This window comes from Myxozyma melibiosi, assembly GCF_037950935.1.
Source record: "Myxozyma melibiosi strain Phaff 52-87 chromosome Unknown BZA70scaffold_11, whole genome shotgun sequence".
In the NCBI taxonomy this organism is placed as follows: Eukaryota; Fungi; Ascomycota; class Lipomycetes; order Lipomycetales; family Lipomycetaceae; genus Myxozyma; species Myxozyma melibiosi.
In genome coordinates this window covers 333,260-355,143 of record NW_027042925.1, presented here as the reverse complement: position 1 = coordinate 355,143, position 21,884 = coordinate 333,260, and the positions used below count along the sequence as shown (strand labels likewise).

General features: G+C 54.5%; 5 protein-coding genes and 1 non-coding gene across 6 annotated transcripts; 4 read left to right on the top strand and 2 right to left on the bottom strand.

Moving 5' to 3' along the window:
- Nucleotides 1-13: 13 nt before the first annotated feature.
- BZA70DRAFT_69568 (uncharacterized protein) lies at nucleotides 14-2,200 on the top strand. Its single transcript, XM_064915333.1, has 3 exons — nucleotides 14-478; nucleotides 629-656; nucleotides 722-2,200. The coding sequence occupies exons 1-3, from the start codon at nucleotides 204-206 to the stop codon at nucleotides 1,997-1,999; spliced, it is 1,581 nt and encodes a 526-aa protein (XP_064766636.1). The 5' UTR covers nucleotides 14-203; the 3' UTR covers nucleotides 2,000-2,200.
- A 1,083-nt stretch (nucleotides 2,201-3,283) lies between these two features.
- On the bottom strand, nucleotides 3,284-5,456 carry BZA70DRAFT_296937 (uncharacterized protein; the record flags this gene model as incomplete). The annotated part of the gene is made up of 3 exons (XM_064914546.1): nucleotides 4,779-5,456; nucleotides 4,152-4,719; nucleotides 3,284-4,098 (listed from the first exon to the last, which is right to left on the bottom strand). The coding sequence occupies exons 1-3, from the start codon at nucleotides 5,307-5,309 to the stop codon at nucleotides 3,284-3,286; spliced, it is 1,914 nt and encodes a 637-aa protein (XP_064766635.1). The 5' UTR covers nucleotides 5,310-5,456.
- Nucleotides 5,457-6,235: 779 nt separating this feature from the next.
- Nucleotides 6,236-6,322, bottom strand: BZA70DRAFT_t72. Its single transcript has one exon. It is a non-coding gene; the product is annotated as a tRNA-Arg (tRNA).
- A 2,719-nt stretch (nucleotides 6,323-9,041) lies between these two features.
- BZA70DRAFT_69340 (putative oligopeptide transporter) lies at nucleotides 9,042-12,146 on the top strand. The gene has a single exon (XM_064915332.1). The coding sequence runs from the start codon at nucleotides 9,277-9,279 to the stop codon at nucleotides 11,935-11,937; it is 2,661 nt and encodes an 886-aa protein (XP_064766634.1). The 5' UTR covers nucleotides 9,042-9,276; the 3' UTR covers nucleotides 11,938-12,146.
- A 1,206-nt stretch (nucleotides 12,147-13,352) lies between these two features.
- On the top strand, nucleotides 13,353-20,447 carry BZA70DRAFT_282877 (uncharacterized protein; the record flags this gene model as incomplete). The annotated part of the gene is made up of 4 exons (XM_064913354.1): nucleotides 13,353-13,728; nucleotides 13,785-18,187; nucleotides 18,239-19,609; nucleotides 19,668-20,447. Coding segments are annotated over 4 exons (6,438 nt in total), but the record flags the coding sequence as incomplete, so codon positions are not given.
- A 213-nt stretch (nucleotides 20,448-20,660) lies between these two features.
- On the top strand, nucleotides 20,661-21,884 carry BZA70DRAFT_269021 (3-ketosphinganine reductase; the record flags this gene model as incomplete). Its single annotated transcript, XM_064911194.1, has 3 exons — nucleotides 20,661-20,702; nucleotides 20,794-20,925; nucleotides 21,060-21,884. The coding sequence occupies 3 exons, from the start codon at nucleotides 20,661-20,663 to the stop codon at nucleotides 21,882-21,884; spliced, it is 999 nt and encodes a 332-aa protein (XP_064766632.1).

The window sequence follows — 21,884 nt, the reverse complement described above, 5'->3', positions numbered from 1 at the left end:
CTCGCGCATCACTACAAACGCGGCGTCAAAATCACAGCATATAATTGTTAATGTGATGCCCCGAGCGTATTTCGATTCCACGCTCCACCTCGTTCCGCGCTTCTTCGCACGCAAAACCCCATTTTGAATCCTTTCTCTCTCTCCCCACCCACCCTCCTTCCCTCGCCCTTCTTCTCAATCCACTACTCCTCCCTTTTTGGCAAATGGCTACTCCAGAACCCGTCCCCGCAAAAGAACCGGCCGCCGCGCCGTCCACATCTTCGAAGAGACCGCCGCGCAGACGGAAAGCCAAACAGCCCAAACCAGCGCCCGAAGACACCGCTGCCGATGCCGCTCCTGCAGCGCCAACCGCCGTCGAGACCGCTGCTGCTGTCGAACCCGAGCCGGAGACCGCTGTGCCGGAGCCAATTGAGGTCGAAGAGCCTGTTGTGCTGTCCGAGGACGAGCTCAAGAATCCGTATATCGAGACTGTGCAAAAGTGAGTTTCCTTCCACTGCGTTCTGTTTTCTCTGTCTCGCTGTTGGGGTTGATTTCGTGCGACGCAGGGCAGACCGAGCGCAGATGTTTGCGTCGCAGGATTTGTGGTTTGGCTGGTGAGCTTTTGTACTGATTGAGTTATTGCATTTAGGCGTGTGCGTAATCTGCAGAAGCGAAAGGTATGTCGATCTTACTATCCAACCCATCTTGCCGATGAAGGACTCTACCTAACACCCTCTCCTAGCTAAAACTCGACAAATACGAGGAACAAGCAGCGACCCCCGACGCCCTCAAACTGAACGCAGACCAGCTGCTCGCGCTCAAGCAGAAAGATCAAGTAATTTTCCCGCTCAAAGAACTCGATGATCTTACCAAGTCCTTCAAGATCTTTGACGACGAAGCCAAGACCAGCAAACTCGCCGCCGCTCACGCGCGCAAGTCCGAGATCGCGAGCGCGGTCGCGCAAGCAAAGCAAGCTGCGAAAGCCGAGGAACGCGAGCGGATACGAGTGCTTGTCAAGTTTCTGCACGCCGCGAGCTGGAAACGGCAATTTCCGAGCAAGGATTCGTCGCCGGCCGAGCTCTCTGCGTTTGAGAATCTGCTGGCGCTGATCTACGCGGGTGATGAGGCGGCGGTGGATGCGGTTGAGAAGTTGGCGGGCGGGGCAGACGAGCTTGTGGCTGCGGGCGAGGAGGTCGCGACGGCGGAGAACTCGTTGACGTTTGCGCAGGTCAAGCAGTTGTCGCTCGACCAGGTCGACGAGGTGGTTGACGACGAGACTTCTGCTGAGCAGTCAAAGATTGAGACGGCAGATGTGCCTGCTAAAGAGGAGGAGATCGTGCTTCCTGCCGCGCCGGCTTTACTAACACCCACACCCCCAGAGACGATAGTAGTCGCCGCCACGCTCCCGGACGACGACGAAGACGAAAACACGCCTCCTGCAATCAAGATGATCAAAGTGCCCGTCCGCCGCCACGAGGACATTTTCCTGAACGAGTCCGAGCTCGAGGCCGAGGAGTTGCTCCCCGCTGCGGACGACACCGAGACCGACGCGATCCCATCTCTTCCCCCGTTGCAGACCGCGACGAGCGCCTGGGCGCCGCTGCCGCAGCAAAACGGCATCCCGCCACCTGCGCAGACACAGATCGACGACTCGCACGCAAACACCGCTGCGATCGTCGAGTGGGACGAGCCAGTCTCCGAACAGCAGGACGCTCCTCTCGACTGGGCCGCGTCCTCTCCTCCACCCATGACCGCCTCCGTCGCCACCCCTGTCGCCGCTGCGGAGCCGGTGTGGGAAAAAGTCGGCTCGTCGCAATCTAACTCGCGGTTCGGCGCGCGAAAGCCGAATGCCGCGCCGCCGTTTCAGCAAACCACAAACGGGCAGCAGCAGCAGCGCAACAATCGACGTCCGAGAGGTGGATTCGCAGGTCGAGGCGGCGGGTTCATGCGCGGTCGGGGAAACGGACGGTCGCAGAATCAGCGGCCCCAGCAGCAGCAGCGACAAATTCCTGCTCAGTAAAATAGCGAGACTACTCTTTTCGTTCTTGATCAAAAGTTTATGCATAACATACTAATTTCCAAAAGATGCAAAAGAAGCAAGGAAGAAGAGAGAGAGAAAAAAGTTGGCATATATCTGAACGTGCATTTGCTTGTATTTGATTTAAACCTAGCTGATTTTGTATATTCATTTGCTTTGTAATTGCGGATTGTTTTTCTTGTAGTAATAATTGTAATATATTACGCACTTTCCTAATCTATACAGGTTTTGTCAGGCTACGACTGTTTTAAGAAAGTAGCAGTGGTGGAAAGTAGAAGTAATCATATGAGGAAAAATGTAATCTTGAGCTATCAAAGCAAACACAAAAGGGTAGAGGTACCAAGCAATCGTAACACCACAAACAATGTTGAGGTCTGCAATCATCACCCACACCTCCCCCCCTCGCCAAAAGTTCCCGAGCACTCCCTCTTCTTCTCATCACTCACTCTGCATTCCACACCAGATGTGCGGAACACAAGAAGAGAGAGAAACACAAGAAGAGAGAAGGAAAAACTAAACAGCAAGAGAGACAACAAAAGAGAAAAAAAGGAAATTACAAGAGAGAAGGATAAGTACAACATTTTTCTTTAGAGCAAACAGTGTCGTATAAAATCCGTTCGTTATCGTGACATTAATGATATCATATCGGTTTCGTAGAGCATCAACGTGAGAAGGAAAAAAAAAGAAAGACGGATTAAAGATGGATAAGCAGGACAACGCAACGCGAGAAGAAAAAAAGAGTATGCGGAATGTAGAACGAGAGGAGATATTCCTTGCTCGTCCTTTGTTTTGTTGAGAAGTAGAAGAATTGGAAAACGCGCGGATGCCGTGTTCTCGCGCGTCAATCAACAAGGACCGATTACCGCATAAAAGCCACGTCGGATAATCTGATTCACTCAAAACCAGAGAAAGGACAGCAGCAGATGTCACGGTAACCAACCCTCAAATGAAGAAAAAAACAATCAAAGTGAAATGAAAAGGCCTGGAATCATCACCGTCGTAATCGTTATCGTCACCGTCATCCATAAATTATTATTACAGAGCCAAAAGAGATAAACATCGTTTGCCAAGTTCTGAGGATTTTGAGCCGAGAAAAAAAGTAGAAAAAAGAGATGAGTCGGAAAGAAATAAAAGATCTTTTTGTTCGGTCGTTGGGATCGTGCACTTCACGTCGTCGGTTGCGATTCGCTTCCGATGAGTGAGAGGAGATAATATGAATAGAAAGCAAGAAAGAAATAAGGAAACGAGTCACAAGGTCAAGTGCGGTCACTCGAGCAATATGTCGTTCTGAATGCCAATATTGAAATGCGACTGCTGCGCCTGCTGCTGCGATTGCTGCTGAGCTTGCTGCTGCTGCTGTGCCTGCTGCTGTGCCTGCTGTGCCTGCTGCGTCTGTTGTGCCTGCTGCTGCGTCTGACGAACGGCAGACTCGACGCTAGCAGTCTGCTCGGACGCCAGTTGCTGCCGCGCAGTAAGTCTGATGTCCGCGAGCGACATGCGCGCAAGCACCGACGCCATGTCCGGCATCGCGGGCACCACCGTCGAGTTGCGGTGGTTGTTGTACGCCGACGAGATGCTGCTCGAGCTCGAGTTTTGGTGCGAGTACATTGCGCCCGCGCGGCTGGACGAGCGGATATCGGCGAACGACTTTGTGTTGCGCAGCGAGCGCACGGGTGATCGCGGCTTTTGCGTGGTCGCGGTCGGTTGCTGCGGGAGGTAGTCTAGCAGCGCGGAGGCGGTGCTGGTGGGGTTCTGCGGGAGCGGCGCGTAGACTCCTGATCTGAGCGCGTTCATGTCGTCGTCGTCGGCCGTGATGCCTTGCTGCTGATTGAGCATCTGCGTGATGACGGCTTTGTTTTGGAATTTCGGGTTGCCGCGCTTGTAGATGATCACGCGCTCGCCGTCGGATGACGAGATGTGGCCGTGCTTGAAGTAGAAGGCGATCGAGTGGACCGCGCGTCGAAGAGTCTGCGGGAGATTTTCAAAGTTGAGCTCTTCGAGCGGATCGTTGCGCTCGGTGAAGAACAAGATCTGGTCGTACATCCGGCGCACGCCGGCGTCGTTCATGTTCACATTGAGTTCTGGATGTTGTTAGCGTAAACGAATTAAGAATATATCAAGAAGGTACACGCACTCTCTTTCATGCCGCTCATGCTATTCTGCGCAGGCGCACTGATGGGCGCAAACCCCTGCTGCTCGCGCTGCTGCTGCTGTCTATGCTGCTCCTCCAACTGTCCTCTCCGGACACGTTTCTGAAACTCCGCGCGGTCGCGCTCTTCTTTCGGCAGCATCTTCTTGTACTCCGCCCTCAGTTTGCGGCCGCAGTATTCATATCCATTCAAGACCGCGATCGCTTTCGCGGTGTCGGTCGTGTTTCGGAAGTTTGCAAACGCGAGGCCGCGGAAGACGCCGTTGTCGAAATGGTAGTTGAACGCGTAGGGAAGCTCGAGGCCGAGCTCTTTGAAGAGAACGTTCATGTCGTCGACTTGCGCGGAGAAAGGGATGTTTTTGATGACGATCGCGTTCGGGATGTAGTCGTCTGATTCGGTAGGCGACGTGTAGGTCGGCACGACGTTGAAGTACGGCATGGTGTCGGAACGCGTGGGGGAGATGCTGCCAGGGGGAGGGTAGACCGGTTGCGCGAGCCGGGGAACGGTTTGGAAATCGTTTGATAGCAAGGGTGGGGAGGGTTCCATCCATTGCTGTAGAGAGTAATTAGCCTGTATTCAAGTTATGAACGAGGAGAGTGTGTAGAACATACATAGTTATTGGCAGGCGCACGCAGATTCATGGGCATCGGGTTCCATACGGGCTGCTGCTGCTGCTGCTGCTGCGACGCGATGTGGATCGGATCATAGGCCGGCGCGGCGGCGTACATGCTCAGTCTGTTTGACGGGTCATGATGGTACCGCTGGGTTTCGAAACGCGCCATGTCGGCAAACACGTTGTTGGAGACCGGGTACTGATCGAACTGGGTGGTGTCGTAGGTCTGCTGCTGTTGCTGCTGCTGCTGCTGCTGCTGCTGCTGCTGCTGCTGCACGGTAGGATAGGACGAAGAATTTGCGATGATGCTGCTGTTCTGGAAGGTGTCAAAGTGACGCGAACGGGCTTTGTGGAGGATTGGCCTGGCGCCGTTGATGGGCTGGGGAGCGGTGTTGGAGGAGGAGGAGGAGGTAGAGTAAGGAGCCGCGGTTTGAGGTTGCTTCTGCAGCTGCTGATCGTCTGCGCGCCAGAGGACGGAAGGAGGCTCCGTGGTCGCGTCGGCAGAGACGAGAGGATATACGGAGGCCATCCGGAAGGAGAGCAGAGGTAGAGAGGAAAGGGGAGGAAGGCGGAGGAGTGGCGAGAAAGAGGAAGAAGAAGAGAAAAGGAAAGGGATGGGAGGAGAGTGGGTAATATTGGAGAAGCGGATGCTGCTGGGGTTGGTGTGGGCGGGCGTGATGGGCGGGAAGTAAACAAAAGAAGCGGCCCCTGTCGGTTGTTGTGATCCGTCAAAGTGACCGGGTCCGCCTCTGACGCGACCGCGTCTGCAGCGACTACTATCTGTAGTTGATGTTTAGATGGTATTTTAGATATTGTTTTACGCGCCAAATTCAGTGCTGAATACAATAGTTGTTTTGTTTATTTATCTGATCTCTCGTCAAGAAACCGCGGTGGTGCTGGTTTGTGGAGGCGAGGAGGGCAGCGAGCGAGTTCTTTGCTGAGGCGCGCATTCCAACGAGGTCGATCACCGCTGAGAATATGCGCAGCGCAGCCAGCGAGTCGGGTTGAGCAGAGGAGTAGAGCATAGAGTATAGAGCAAGAGCAGAGAAGAGCAGAGCAAGAACAGAAGAGTATTGTTCCTGTTCTTGTTCACGACCAACGCGCGTCTTCTTCACAGGCTCCGACCCGCGCACATACGCAAGTCCTCTTCTTCTCTTCCTTCGCTCGGCTGTCATCTCGTTTCGTCTGTCTCGTCCTGTTTCGTCTCGCGTCCATGTTCATTGACGTAATAGCAATTTTTGCGGCATCGCCTCATCGCGTCGGTGCGATAAAGTGCCTGTTTACTGCCCCTCGGCTCGCTAGATCGTCTTGTTTATTTTTACTGCTTTATAGTGTTTCTATTTCCGTCTGTAAACATAAACATATAAACAGTAAATATATAAACAACAACTTAAAAAGATACAGCAACAGGAGAAGCGAAAAAAAATCACAATCTCTCTTTGCTAGGAAGTATGACTTCCCCGCCAGGGGTCGAACCTGGAATCTCCCGCTCACTTTGAATAAACATCGTAGGCGGACGCCTTGCCATTGGGCCACAAGGAACAAGTTTGTGATTTGATGCTCAAAATTGGGCTCTGGTTGTTTATAAGCTGCGTTTTGCTTATTTGAATTGTGCGTTTTTGTAGATTATTTTGGTATCTATCTGTTTGCCTCTTTTTTATATATCATATTACTACAAACTTCGTAGAAATTACTCAAAATCCAATCAGATAATCCGCCGCAAAGCTCACTATTATTACCTAATATCTGCTGTAATCACCAATTTTACGCGAACTCAGGGGCTCGCACTCGCACCCTAAATTCCTAGACCTACCGTCATCGAGAACAACACATCCCACCCGTTCCTGCAATGTGACAATATGCACACTTCACGGGTATTCCTGCAGTCTTGCTCGCTAGCGTGGATGATGATATATATTTGACAGCTTAGGTTTTTTTTTTAGTCCACGCACTGTGATTCTCTGCGATGCATATGGTCTATAGTCTGTCACACTCGTGCTCTTTGTCTGTTCTGCTTTGCGTGTTTTGATGGCGCGTGCGTGCTGCTTTGTTGAGCGGGCTCATATCACGCTGATTTACTAATTTTGGAATCTTGACTTGGGTCCAGTGCTGTGGAGCGTGCGTTCGTGAGTCGTGGGTCCTGTGGAAGTGGTGGGATGTGAGGATCGTGGGGTTTTGTAGAGAGGCTGAGATGATGAGGAACAGCATTCTCAACTGTGAGCATTCTCTTCCCGGCAAAGAACTTGCAATTGAAATTATCTGCTGCTAAGTTGCTCTATATCGAGCAATTCATACTATGAACGGCACCTCGATCAGCACCCCAGCACCCTCTGTTCAACCGTCTGTTCCCACCACATCTAGCACCTCCGTTATATTTACAACCTGTCAAATCCGCAGAATCGTCAACAATCAACGACCTCGCCTGCAAACTTTAACGTCGCTCGTCATCACATCTTCTCAACTCTGCGTGAAGGAGCGGCGGGTGCATGGGTCAGCTGGGAACTTTGAGGTGGGTGGTGGTTTGGATACATGGAGCGGTCTGGTGCAGAGGGTTGAGTCATATTCATAGCTGGGATAAAGGAAGAAGACTGCCTGCATGGTTGACAGTCAGATATGCTGATCCTGCCCGCTCACGAGCTTTTAATGGAAGAGGATTTTTGCTGATACGTGGCTATACTCTGACGTCTTTGGAATACACTGAGCAGTCCTGTGCAGAGATTTTATCTTTTGAATCATATTTCATAGCTGGCACAAAGAAAGAAGATCGCTTGCATGGTTAGCAGTCAGATATATGCCGATCCTGCCCGCTCACGAGTTTTTAATGGAGGAGGATTTTTGATGATACGTGGCTGTAGTCTGATGTCTTTGAAATACACCGAGGGTCCTGTGCAGAGATCTGATCTGTTGAGTCATATTCATCGCTGGGATAAAAAAGAAGATTGCTTGTTGAGTTGGCAGTTTGATATGTTGATCCTGCCCAGTCACGAGTTTTTAATAGAAGAAGGAATTATTGTCGTATGTGGCTGTAGTCTGATGCGGTATGCAAGACGAATTGAATCCATGGAGCATACATGTCCTCGAAAAAATTCGTAGTAGACGACGATGGACGTAAGCTGAGAAACTGGGAACAAAACGCGTCGATGGTCGTTTTAGAGGTCCTATCTGTATTTCTGGTAAGGAGTTGACAACTACCGCGAATTACGTATCCTGGCTTTTTATGCGTGGAAGCTACACAATTTGTCTAGGTATCATCACTGCGAGATGGAAATACCTCTGCAATAAAAGCAAAGCACGACGCCGCCACGTACTCTTCAAATCCTCGCTTTAACCAACATCCGCAGATCATCCACCATCAAAAAAACGAGTGTACGCTCCGCGTACGTCTTCCTCCCCATGGGTGATAGACAGTCTGCTTTGAGTTTAAATGGTAGAGTAGATAGGATAGAGACGGCTGGGAGGAAGGAGTATTGCTGTGTTTCAATACAACTGTTACTGCGCTTTTTGTGGATACGTTGGCCCTGGGATTTGGAATAGATACGAGGAAAAGTAGTGGGTACCTTTTATCGTCTAGTCCAACAACGGCGGGTGTTCTTTCCGGTCGCTGAGGTGAGGTGTTGTCATCGCGCGCGGATGATGGCGGAAAGAGTTGGCTCGAGGTATTTAATCGTTAGCGCTGTAATTAGTTGACGTCGGAAAGGAGGGGAGGATGGGCTGGGAGTTGACAGGCTCAGATAGTCTAATGTCTAAAGCAACGGCGCAGCAGGGAGTGCTATCTCGTATCTCTCTTCTTCGATTAATTGAATTTTGGGCAATTAGTACAGCAGTTTTCTACTGTTTATCAATTGAATGTATGGATTGACCTCAGAGTACAGCACTGGCTTTTTCCGCCTCCGCCGTCCTCCCGGGCGGCGGCAAAGACAAGCAACACGCATAGTATCATCAAGCCCTGTCTGCATTTGCACCGCATCCCGCCGCCTTATCGACCGACATGAGACCCTCTGCCGCGCAGAAGCCACCGAGCGATAGCAGGTCGGTTTTGAGCCGCTAACGATGCTTGATGTTGTCTTAATTGGAAATTGAATTATGAGCGCAGGCTGGGCAGGGTGTTGAAATGTAGTTGATAGGATGGAGATGAAGAGGTAGGTCTGTGCTTTATAGTAGGCTATTTCTCTGCGATGCTCGCTCTGAGCGATGAGATGGCGAAATGTCCCCGTCCGTGCTGCGCTGGTGCTCTGCTGCTTTGACGCTCTGATACAGAGGCTAGGTTGGAGCAGGTGGAGAGGGGCTGCTAAGCCCCGTCAGTGGACTCGAGAGATAAGCGGTACATCCACTTCTCCTGCTCGGCTCCGTCGCCGAGGTACCCCCCCACTATCTTGATACTGCATTTGTTCAGATACCTGATACCGATACCGCATGAGTCAAGCTGTATATATCACCTACTCTCCCTCCTCTGTCTCTGTTCTGTTCTGCATCTGCTGCTTCAGCACTTTTTCGCAATGTCGACCTACGACGAGAAAAAGCAATCCCGCGTCTACGTGACGTCAAACGTCGTGGAGGACGACGACGACCTCGAGTTCTCCTCCTCCGCCTCCAACGACGCCAACGTCTTCCACGAAAAACTAGCCGCAAATGTCCGCGCGACCTCGCTCGACTTTGACATCCGCTCGCTGGACGCGCAGCACCGCGACAAAGTGGTCGCGCGGCTCAAGGCGATGAACGGCACGGGCGATACCGGCGACGAGGATCCGTTTGCCGATCGCGCGTCGCATTATCTGTATGATCGGATGCTGGAGACGTCGCTTGAGCGCGCGCTCGAGATCTTGAGGGAGGCGGTGGAGTATCACTACGGCGACGTGAATTTCGAGGATTCGACGTACGAGAAGATCAAGCTGTTGGTCGAAGGACCCGAGGCGTACGGGACAGACTACGAGACGTACGAGCTCGACGCGAGATTGGAGGCGACTGTCATCCACTTCCACTCTCCCTACCCCGAGGTCCGCGCGGTCACGGACCCGTTCGACGATCCTACCATCCCTGTCGAGACGATTCGCGCGTACGTGATTGGCGCGGCGTGGGTCGGCGTGGGTGCGTTCATCAACGAGTTTTTCACGTTTCGCCAGCCCGCGCTGAGTCTGAAATCGACCGTCATCCAACTGCTGCTGTTCCCGACCGGCAAGGCCGCGCAGCTGCTCCCGGACTGGGGGTTTGTCTTCCGCGGGACGCGGTACTCACTCAACCCCGGACCGTGGAATATCAAGGAGCAGATGCTGGCGACGATCATGGTGAACGTGGGATCGCAGGCGTCGAACTGGATGAGCATGGTGGTCGCGCTCCGGCACCCGATTTTTTTCAACTACAAGTGGGTTGGCTTTGGGTTTGCGTGGACGATGAATTTCTCGTGCTTGTTCTTTGGCTACGGGCTCGCGGGTTTGATGCGCAAGCTCGTGATTTTCCCCGTCAAGGCGGTGTTTCCGAACGTGCTGCCGACGCTCGCGCTCAGTCGCGCGCTGGTGGTCAAGGAAACAAAGACCTCTGTCCACGGCTGGACGATCTCGCGGCAAAAGTTTTTCTACATCACCTTTGTCGCGTCGTTTTTCTACTTTTTCGTGCCGAGTTTCTTGTTCAAGGCGCTCAGTGTGTTTAACTGGATGACGTGGATCGCGCCGCAAAACAAGCTGCTGGCGATGGCGACGGGGTCGTATCTCGGGCTGGGCGTGAATCCGGTGCCGACGTTTGATTGGTCGGTGATCAACTACGGCACGCCGCTTGTGTACCCGTTCTTTGCGTTCATCAACAAGTTCATTGGGGTGGTGCTGACGGGACTGGTGATGGTGGTGCTGTACTGGCGGAATCACCGGTGGACGGCGTACATGCCGATGAACGTCAATTCTGTTTATGATTCGTTTGGGAACGAGTACAATCTGTCGCGGATCATGGACTCGAACAATAAGTTTGACGAGAGCCTGTACCGGAGCTATTCGGCGCCGTACATGTCTGCGGGCAATGTGGTGGGTACGGGCGGGCTGTGGGCGGTGTACACGTGCACGTTTGTGTATGTGGTGATTTCAGAGTACAAGCTGCTGTGGGAGACGCTGCAGATGATGTGGACCTCGATCCGGCACCCGCGGCGGAACGCGCTCGACGATTTCAAGGACCCGCACTCGACGCTGATGTCTGCGTACGCGGAGGTGCCGGACTGGTGGTACATTGCGATCTTTGTTGTTGGAGTAGGGACCGGGTTTGCGGCGATCTTTGCGTGGCCGACGACGGTCCCGATCTGGACTGTGATTGCGGTGTTTCTGTTCAACATTGGGATGCTGATGCCGACGCTGGTGGTGCTGTCGCGCACGGGCGCGTCGATGGGGTTTGGTGCGTTCTCGGTCATTTTGGCGGGATACATGGATCCGGGGAACGCGGTGACGAACTGTGTTGTGCGGATGTGGGGATACAATATCGACGACCAGGCCGAGAGTTTTATCGGGGACCAGAAGATTGCGCATTACGCGCGGATTCCGCAGCGGGCGACGTTCCGCGCGCAGTGTCTGGCGACGCTGATTCAGTGTTTCTGCTCGGTGGGCGCGGTGGAGGCGCTGTTTAGTTCGGTCACGGACTTTTGCAGCACGACGCAGAAGGACAAGTTTGTGTGTGCGTTTGCGCGGACGGTGTACTCAGACGCGATCATGTTTGGGATTATCAATCCGAAGCGGGTGCTGGGAGATGTGTATCCCGCGCTGAAGAACGCGTTCTGGATCGGGGCGGTGGTCGCGGTGCCGTTTGGATTGTTGAGGTTGAAGTACAAGAATCGGTGGAAGTGGTTTGATTTGCCGCTGATTGGATACGGCACGATCTTCTGGGGTTCGACGTACAATCTGGTGTACTACATCCCGGGGTTGTACTTCTCGTGGTTCTTCATGTACTACGTGCGCCGACGGTACGTGGCGTGGTGGACAAAGTACAACTACATTCTGACGTCGGGGCTGTCGGCGGGGATTGCGTTTGGCGGGGTGATTATCTTTGCGGCGCTGCAGTATCCGCAGGTGAAGCTGCCGTGGTGGGGGAATACTGTGTATGCGGCGGGCGTGGATTATGCGCGGACGTCGGCGCTGAAGGAGATTCCGCCGGAGGGGTTTGGATTGGCTGTAGGGGAGTTCAGTTAGAGTTGCTGTGGTGGTGGTGGTGGTAGTGTAGTGATGGATAGTTGATATAGTAATATTACTGTAGACGGCAGTCGTGACATAATGAAGTTGTATGGATTACTAGATGTTCAAGCCTATAATTACAATGGATCCAAGCAATAGACTGAATACACCGTACTCAAAAGGCTAGATGCAGAGCATGGGTATTGCCTCGTGATCGCTGCAGCAGTATTGCGCAGGAAGAGCCAGCTCGAAGTGAGAGTATGGAAGACGCAGACTGAGCGAGGCGGCGAGGCGTGAGAGAGAGAAGAGAGAAGAAGGTTAGACTACGGGAGATTAGTTAAGTATTCTGTATTGTTTGTTGATTGCCGTATCTGCATGCACATCTGCACTGCACATCTGCACTGCACAGTCCAATGGGGTCTGCTCAATAGAGACGATGCAGAGGGCAGAAGAGAGCAGAAGCAGAAAAGCAGTCACGGGGCGGACTCGGAGCAAACCGGAGCTGAACACACGTGACCGGACTGAGCCGGAGCGGATTACTAAGAACGGCGGCGATTCGCCGGGCTTATCGACATCGATGGCTGGGAGAGAATGCTTTGTTATAACTGTTGTTGTTGTTGTTGTTGTTATATTGTATTGTGTTGTTGTTGTATTGTATTATACTATCATATCGATGTGCTGTCATCTCTACTCTCAACACAACTCTTCTCTTCTCTTCTCTTCTCTGAATGAGTAATCGTCTGCGCTGGCACCGGCCGGCAATGACTCGCGATGACTCTGACTCGTGTTGTTGTGGTCCATAAACACGGGTCCACCACTAACCACCCTCTGTACTCTCGTCCCCACTCCAACCCCTAACAACCGCAGCCAAATGCACTCTGCGCCATTGGCCGGCTACTCGGAATCCACGTGACCGAGGGCAAGGGCTCCAGCCGATATCGCAGATACGACAGAACCCGCCTCGGAACCTGCCTCTGCTCAACGCTGCAAATTTTCTTCCTTTCTCTTCCCCGCTCTTCCAATGCCTGCTTCTCTTGTGGATGTAGATGCAGTGAGTAGTGTAGCAGTAGCATTATCTCTGGCAGTCGTAGTATCATCTGCTCTTGCTACGGCAGCGTAAGCAATCGCTGGAGATGTCCGAAGTCATCTCCCTATTCTGGTCCTGATCGTACGGCTGATCAGTATACAACCCACCCGCCCCCCGATCCCCAACTCTGCGATAATCGGCTCGGTCCGCCCGCTCCGCTGCCTGAGCCTTTTCCTGTTCGACTCTTTTTTTTTTCTCGCCGCCCGCTTTCCTCTCCTCTTCCCCATCTCTTCTCTCTCTTCCTCTTCCTCTTCCCTACCTACTTCCTCTCTTCCCTCCCTCTCCTCCACTCCCAGCCTTGTCTCAGTCTAGCAGCCTGCTATCCAAACCTCCTCGTTTGCCTCCTGCTCTACGTCTGCTGCTGCTACTGTAAGTCCGATACCCTCCTCTCTCTCTCTCTCTCTCTCTCTCTCTCTCTCCACCGCCGAAACTTTTTTCTTCATTTCACTCTCTCTCTTCCTCCTACTCACATCTCCTCACTTCTCAGACAATGGGCCATGGAGTGACCTCCTCTGCGCCTTCCACGGCTGAGACCCCCGTGGATGACTACTCCCCCTCCGCCTTCCCTTATCCCGAGAACGCCGACCCGGCAAACAAGTCCTGGGCCGGCACCCTCCCCACCAAGCAGGGCCTCTACGATCCCGAGTTTGAAAAGGACGCCTGTGGTGTTGGCTTTGTCTGCAACATCAAGGGTGTCACTTCCCACAAGATCGTCTCTGATGGTAATTCCTCATCTTCTCTTGCACTATCTCTCTACTACTCACACTAACTATCCCAGCCAAATCCCTCCTCTGCAACATGACCCATCGTGGTGCCGTCGGTGCCGACGCTCGCGATGGTGACGGTGCCGGCGTCATGTGCTCCATCCCGCACGCCTTCTTCGTCAAGGAGTTTGAGATCCCCTCCGGCCTCAAGCTTCCTCCCCTTGGCCAGTACGCCACCGGTAACCTCTTCTTCAAGTCCGATCCAGAGGTCCTCGCCCAGTCCCGCGCCACCTTCGAGACCATCGCCAACGAGCTCGGCCTCCGTGTCCTCGGCTGGCGTGCCGTCCCGCGCGACTCCTCCATCCTCGGCCCCGCTGCGCTCTCCCGCGAGCCTCTCATCCTCCAGCCCTTCGTCGTCCTCCGCTCCTTCTACGGTGACGAGACGACCGAGCCCCAGGAGGCTGAGCTCGACCTCAAGCGCTTCGAGCGTCAGCTCTACGTCCTCCGCAAGCGCGCCACCCACACCATCGGCCTCCACAACTGGTTCTACATCTGCTCCCTCTCGAACAAGAACATCGTCTACAAGGGCCAGCTCGTCCCCGTCCAGGTCTACAACTACTACCACGATCTCCAGAACGTCGACTTCGAGGCTCACTTCTGCCTCGTCCACTCCCGTTTCTCGACAAACACCTTCCCCTCCTGGGACCGTGCCCAGCCTCTCAGATGGGCCGCCCACAACGGTGAAATCAACACCCTTCGTGGTAACAAGAACTGGATGCGCGCCCGCGAGGGTCTCATGCGCTCCGACCTCTTCGCCGACGAGCTCGAGCAGATGTACCCCATCATCGAAGAAGGTGGCTCCGACTCTGCCGCCTTCGACAACGTCCTCGAGCTCCTCACCATCAACGGCGTGCTCTCCCTCCCCGAGGCCGTCATGCTCATGGTCCCCGAGGCCTGGCAGACTAACCCCGACATGGACCCCAAGAAGGCTGCTTTCTACGAGTGGGCTGCTTGCTTGATGGAGCCCTGGGACGGTCCCGCGCTCTTCACCTTCGCCGACGGCAGATACTGCGGTGCCAACCTCGACCGTAACGGTCTCCGTCCTTGCCGCTTTTACGTCACCGACGACGACCGCATGATCTGCGCGTCCGAAGTCGGCACCATCCCCGTCGAGTCCGAGAAGATCATCCAGAAGGGCCGTCTGCAGCCCGGCCGCATGCTCCTCGTCGACACCGTCGAGGGCCGCATCGTCGACGACAAGGAGCTCAAAAACAAAATCTCCTCGCGCTTCGACTTCAAGGGCTGGATCCAGGCAAACATGCTCACCATTCCCTCCGTCATCGAGAAGGTCACCGCGCAGTCGATCCCGATCGAGCCCGTCATCGACTTCTCGATCAAGGTCCAGAACGACCCCCGTCTGCTCGCAAACGGTTACACATTCGAGCAGGTCTCGCTCTTGCTCGCGCCCATGGCCTCCGACTCCAAGGAAGCCCTTGGTTCAATGGGTAACGACGGCCCGCTTGCCTGCCTCGCCCAGGCGCCCCGTCTCATGTACGACTACTTCCGCCAGCTCTTTGCGCAGGTCACCAACCCTCCCATCGATCCCATCCGCGAGGCCATCGTCATGTCGCTCGACTGCTACGTCGGTCCCCAGGGCAACGTTCTCGAGATGAAGGCGTCGCAGTGCAACAGACTCTACATGCCCTCGCCCATCCTCAACCTCAAGCAGCTCGAGGCCATCAAGAACGTCTCAAAGGCCTACCACAACTGGTCCGTCGGCACCATCGACATCACCTTTGACCGCTCCGAGGGCCTGCTCGGCTACGAGCGCGCCGTCGACCGCATCTGCAAGGAGGCCATCCAGGCCATCGAGGCTGACCACAAGATCATCATGCTCTCCGACCGCAACCTCTCCTCCTCGCGCATCGCCGTCTCGGCCTTGATCGCCTGCGGTGCCGTCCACCACTACCTCGTCAAGTCCAAGCTGCGCTCCACCGTCGCTCTCTTTGTCGAGACCGCCGAGGCGCGCGAGGTCCACCACCTCTGCGTCTTGCTCGGATACGGTGCCGATGCCATCATCCCCTACCTCGCGTTCGAGACCCTGCTGCGCATGAACCACGAGAACTTGCTCCGCAAGCAGCTCTCCGACGACGAGGTCATCGACAACTACATCCACTCGGCCGACAACGGTATCCTCAAGGTCATGTCCAAGATGGGTATCTCGACCCTGCAGTCGTACAAGGGCGCCCAGATCTTCGAGGCCCTCGGTGTCGACAACTCGGTCGTCGACAAGTGCTTCGCCGGCACTGCCACCCGTATCAAGGGTATCACCTTTGAGTACATCGCGCAGGACGCCTTTGCCCTGCACGAGCGCGGATACCCCTCGCGCGAGGTCATCCGCCCCGAGGGTTTGCCCGAGTCGGGTGAGTACCACTACCGTGACGGTGGTGATGCGCACATCAACGACCCCGTCTCGATCGCAAACATCCAGGACGCCGTGCGCACGAAGAACGACAAGTCCTACGAGGCCTACTCGAAGGCCGAGTACGAGCAGATCAAGAACTGCACTCTGCGCGGTATGCTCGACTTTGACTTTGAGTCGTCGACTGCCGTGCCCATCGACCAGGTCGAGCCGTGGACCGAGATCGTGCGGAGGTTCGTGACCGGTGCCATGTCTTATGGTTCGATCTCGATGGAGGCCCACTCTACTCTCGCCCTTGCCATGAACAGACTCGGAGGAAAGTCAAACACTGGTGAGGGTGGTGAGGACGCCGAGCGCAGCCAGCGTCTGCCCAACGGCGACACCATGCGCTCTGCCATCAAGCAGGTCGCTTCCGGCCGCTTCGGTGTCACCTCCTACTACTTGTCGGACGCCGACGAGCTCCAGATCAAGATGGCGCAGGGCGCGAAGCCCGGTGAGGGTGGTGAGTTGCCCGGATACAAGGTCTCCGAGTCGATCGCAAAGACCCGTCACTCTACTCCTGGCGTCGGTTTGATCTCGCCCCCTCCCCATCACGACATTTACTCGATCGAGGACTTGAAGCAGCTCATCTACGATCTCAAGTGCTCGAACCCGCGCGCTCGCGTCTCTGTCAAGCTCGTGTCTGAGGTCGGTGTCGGTATCGTCGCCTCTGGTGTCGCCAAGGCCAAGGCCGACCACGTCTTGATCTCCGGTCACGATGGTGGTACCGGTGCCGCGCGCTGGACCGGTATCAAGTACGCTGGTCTTCCCTGGGAGCTCGGTCTTGCCGAGTCGCACCAGACTCTTGTTCTCAACGACCTCCGTGGACGTGTTATCGTCCAGACCGACGGTCAGCTCCGTACCGGACGCGATATCGCGATCGCGTGCTTGCTCGGAGCCGAGGAGTGGGGTTTCGCTACCACGCCCCTTATCGCCATGGGTTGCATCATGATGCGCAAGTGCCATCTCAACACTTGCCCGGTCGGTATCGCTACCCAGGACCCGCACTTGCGCAAGAAGTTCTTGGGAACGCCCGAGCACGTTATCAACTTCTTCTACTACATCGCCAACGAGCTCCGTGGTATCATGGCCAAGCTTGGCTTCCGCACCATCGACGAGATGGTCGGTCGCGCCGAGAAGCTCAAGGTCCGCGAGGACCTGCGCACGACCAAGACTGCCAACATCGACCTGTCGCCCCTGCTTACGCCCGCGCACGCTCTGCGCCCTGGCGTTGCTACTCGCAATGTTCGCAAGCAGGATCACCATCTCTACGATCGTCTTGACAACAAGCTCATTGACGAGGCCGAGGTCACGCTCGAGAAGGGCTTGCCTTCCAAGGTCGAGTGCGAGATCATCAACACCGACCGCGCGCTCGGCGCCACGCTCTCGTACCGCGTCTCGCGCAAGTTTGGCGAGCAGGGTCTGCCCACCGACACTATCCACGTCAACGTGACTGGTTCGGCCGGTCAGTCGTTTGGTGCTTTCCTCGCGCCCGGAATCACGCTCGACCTCGAGGGTGATGCCAACGATTACGTCGGAAAGTGCTTGTCGGGAGGTCGCTTGGTCATCTACCCGCCCAAGAACTCGGTCTTCAAGCCCGAGGAGAACATCTTGATTGGTAACGTCTGCTTGTACGGTGCCACTCTCGGCCAGTGCTTCTTCCGCGGTGTTGCCGCCGAGCGCTTCGCTGTCCGTAACTCGGGCGCCATCGCCGTCGTCGAGGGTGTCGGCGACCACGGTTGCGAGTACATGACCGGTGGCCGCGTCGTCGTCCTCGGTCCTACCGGACGCAACTTTGCGGCCGGTATGTCGGGCGGTATCGCTTACGTTCTCGACATGGCGCAGGACTTCAAGCCGAAGGTCAACATGGAGCTCGTCGAGCTCTCTGAGGTCAGCGACCCTGCTGAGGTTGCCTTCCTGCGCGGTCTTTTGGAGGATCACAGACACTTTACTGGATCTACCATTGCCGATCGCGTTCTCAAGGACTTTAACCGCATCCTTCCTCGCTTCGTTAAGGTGTGTATTTTTATATTCCTCTTTACAGAACTCAAAACTAACTCGTTTTAGGTTCTGCCGCTTGACTACAAGCTTGTTTTGGAGAAGGAGGCTGCGAAGAAGGCTGCTGCGCTCAAGGCTGTTGACCCGTTGACTGCTCTTGGTCTGTCGCCTTCGGCCTCGCCTGGCCCGTCTGCTCTCGAGGTTGTGATGGAGGATGCTCCTGTTGAGGCCGCTGCCAAGGAGGAGCCCAGGCTGCAGGATCTCGAGGACTCTGTTCTCGATGCCTCTGCTGCGGACCGCAACTCGAAGAAGCTTGTTGCGCTTGACAAGACCAAGGGATTCATGAAGTACAAGCGTCGCTCGGAGAAGTACCGCAACCCCAAGACGCGTACTAAGGACTGGGCCGAGTTGTCGACTCGTTTGACCGAGGAGGAGCTCAAGTTCCAGACCGCGCGCTGCATGGACTGCGGTGTTCCGTTCTGCCAGTCGGATACCGGATGCCCGATCTCCAACATTATTCCCAAGTGGAACGAGCTCGTGTTCAAGGACCAGTGGAAGGATGCGCTCAACCGTCTGTTGATGACCAACAACTTCCCCGAGTTCACCGGCCGCGTGTGCCCTGCTCCTTGCGAGGGTGCCTGTGTCTTGGGCATCAACGAGGACCCTGTTGGAATCAAGTCTGTCGAGGCCGCGATCATCGACCGTGGTTTCGAGATGGGCTGGATCCAGCCCCACGTTGTGCAGCACCGCACCGGCAAGACTGTTGCGATTGTTGGCTCTGGACCTTCCGGTCTTGCTGCTGCCGATCAGCTCAACCGCGCTGGCCACTCGGTCACCGTTTACGAGCGCGCCGACCGTCTTGGTGGTCTGTTGATGTACGGTATTCCCAACATGAAGCTCGACAAGAAGATTGTCAAGCGCCGTACCGATCTGATGGCTGCCGAGGGCGTCAAGTTCGTGACTGGCTGCACTGTCGGCAAGGACGTGACTGTGTCGCAGCTGCGTGAGGAGAACGCTGCTGTCGTGATGACCGTCGGCTCGACGATCCCTCGCGACCTCAACATCCCCAACCGCAACCTGAACAACATCATGTTTGCGATGCAGCTTCTGACCATGAACACCGCCGCCCTGCTCGACGGCAACATGGACCACGTCGCCGAGATGATCCGCGGCAAGAACGTGGTTGTCATTGGTGGTGGTGACACCGGTAACGATTGTATCGGAACCTCTGTCCGCCACGGCGCAAAGTCGGTCGTCAACTTTGAGTTGCTTCCGCAGCCGCCTGCGACGCGCGCGAGCGACAACCCGTGGCCGCAGTGGCCGCGTATCTTCCGTGTTGACTACGGTCACTCGGAGGTTACTGCTCACTACGGCAAGGATCCTCGTGAGTACTGCATCATGTCGAAGGAGTTCGTCTCTGACGGTGAAGGCAATGTCAAGGTATGTTTTCTCTTTTTTTTTTCTCTCTACTGTACAGTTACTAATGAGTTTATTACAGGGCATCAACACTGTTCGTGTTGAGTGGAAGCGCACCGAGTCTGGTGGCTGGCAGATGGCACAGGTCCCCGGCTCCGAGCAATTCTTCGCCGCCGACCTCGTCTTGCTGTCGATGGGTTTCGTCGGCCCCGAGGCGCAGAACCTCGAGGTCAAGCGTGACGGCCGTGGTACGATCGAGACCAAGAAGGACGCGAGCTCGATCTACGAGATCGACGACGGCTTGTTCGCTGCCGGTGACTGCCGTCGCGGCCAGTCGCTTATCGTCTGGGGTATCCAGGAAGGTCGCCAGTGCGCTCGCGCAGTCGATCAGTACCTCATGCACTCGACCAGATTGCCTGCGAACGGCTCAATCGAGAAGCGCGATTACCTGCTGCTCGACAGTCTTCAGGAGAAGCCTAACGGAAAGCCTGTTGAGGTTGCCGTCTAATCCTTCCTCTCTTATCTTTTTTTTTTCTTTTTTGTTGTTTTGGTAAACAAAGCGTTTGGTGGATATCAAAAAGTTGTCCCATGATGAGTTTTCTTTCTTCTTTTCTTATATTCTAATCTCATATAACCCAGAAAAAAAGACCTTTACAAAAAAAGAGAAAAAGGATGTTTCTTCTTTCCTTTTGTCAAAAATTGATGCGTACTATGAATATTTCTCTAATTTCTATTTTTTATCATTGTGTTTTTTGTTGTTGTTTTCATTACATATAATTTAGTTTAGTTTTGTTCTGTATAGTCTTTTGCTTTGTTGCTTTGTTTTTTTGTGCTTTTGAATGAAAAATGTTATATAAATCAATAGTTGTATGTAGAGAAGAGTAAGATAAGTAGGGAGGAAGGAGGGTTGGGAGTTAGCGGCGCGTGGAGGTGAACGTGAGAAACAATGAAGGCCTTAACGTTTTTTAATAGATAGATAAAGCAGCAACGATAGACGCAGGTTCTTTCTTTCTTTCTTTGCGGTATTGTATATTATAATCTTTTTGGTTCAGAGATTTGTACACTAGAAAAGAGAATGGTCACCAGAAACCAAGACGAGGAAAAGTTCATGCACAAGGTACGTCCCACTTCCTCACCACCTCACCAACCCCCCCCTCCCTCCGCTGCATTACGATGGATAACTAACGACTGTGATGTGGAAAATGTAGCTTGCGATAGTGTCTGGCGCGTCGCAGGGCTTGGGACTTGCGCTTGCGAAAGCGTTGGCGGCGAGGGGCGCGGATGTGGTGCTTGTTGCGCGACGGGAGAAGTTGTTGGTTGAGGCGGTGGAGGAGGTTGAGGTGAGTTTTCACTCCGAGATGATGACGAAGAAGAAGAAGAAGAAGAAGAAGAAGAAGAAGAAGAAGAAGAAGAAGAAGAAGAAGAAGAAGAAGAAGATGATGATGATATAGAGACGGGCTAACGCTACTGATAGAGATACAAGCTAATGGACGGTCAAATCATCAAATACCTAGTCGCAGACCTGACCTCAGCCCCCGAAGCCGAAGGCGTCGTCTCTCTCTGCGGCCGCCCATCACCGGACTTTGTCTTCTGCTGCGCCGGCGGCTGTACCGCAAAACTTCTCCTCGACACCACCTCTTCCGAACTCGGCTCGAGCGTGGCGATAAACTACAACACAGCGCTCTACCTCGCGCACGCGTCCATGCGCGCAATGGCAGCCACAGGCACGACACAGCACACGCGCTCCATCGTCTTTTTCTCCTCCGTCACGCATTTCTACCCATTCATAGGCTACGGCTCCTACGCGCCCCTCAAGTCCGCGCTCCGCACCCTCGCCGACGTAATGCGCCAGGAACTCCTTCCCTATAACGTCTCCGTGCCCGTCGTTTTCGCGGGCAATTTCCTCTCCGAAGGGTATGAGCAGGAAAACCTGACAAAGCCGGAAATCACCCGCAAGATCGAGGGTCCAAGCGAAGCCATCCCCGCCGATCTCTGCGCGGAGAAAGTCATTCGCGCGATGGTGCGCGGTCAGGAGATGATCACCACCGACACGATCGGCTGGTTCTTATCAGGCTTAGTCCTCGGTGCGTCGCCGCGATCGAATTACCTTCTCACGACTTTATTCGGCGTTCTTTTCGCGGTCTTTTCGCCCGTGTTTGAGTGGGTTGTTGAACGGGATATTAAAGCGTTCTTCAGGACGCGGGTCGATAGGTCAACCGCGGTGCTCACGCAGGCGGCGACGACGGAGTCGGCGGGGAGTCAGCGGTCAAATGAGAGTAAGGAGAGCACTTTGAGTTGA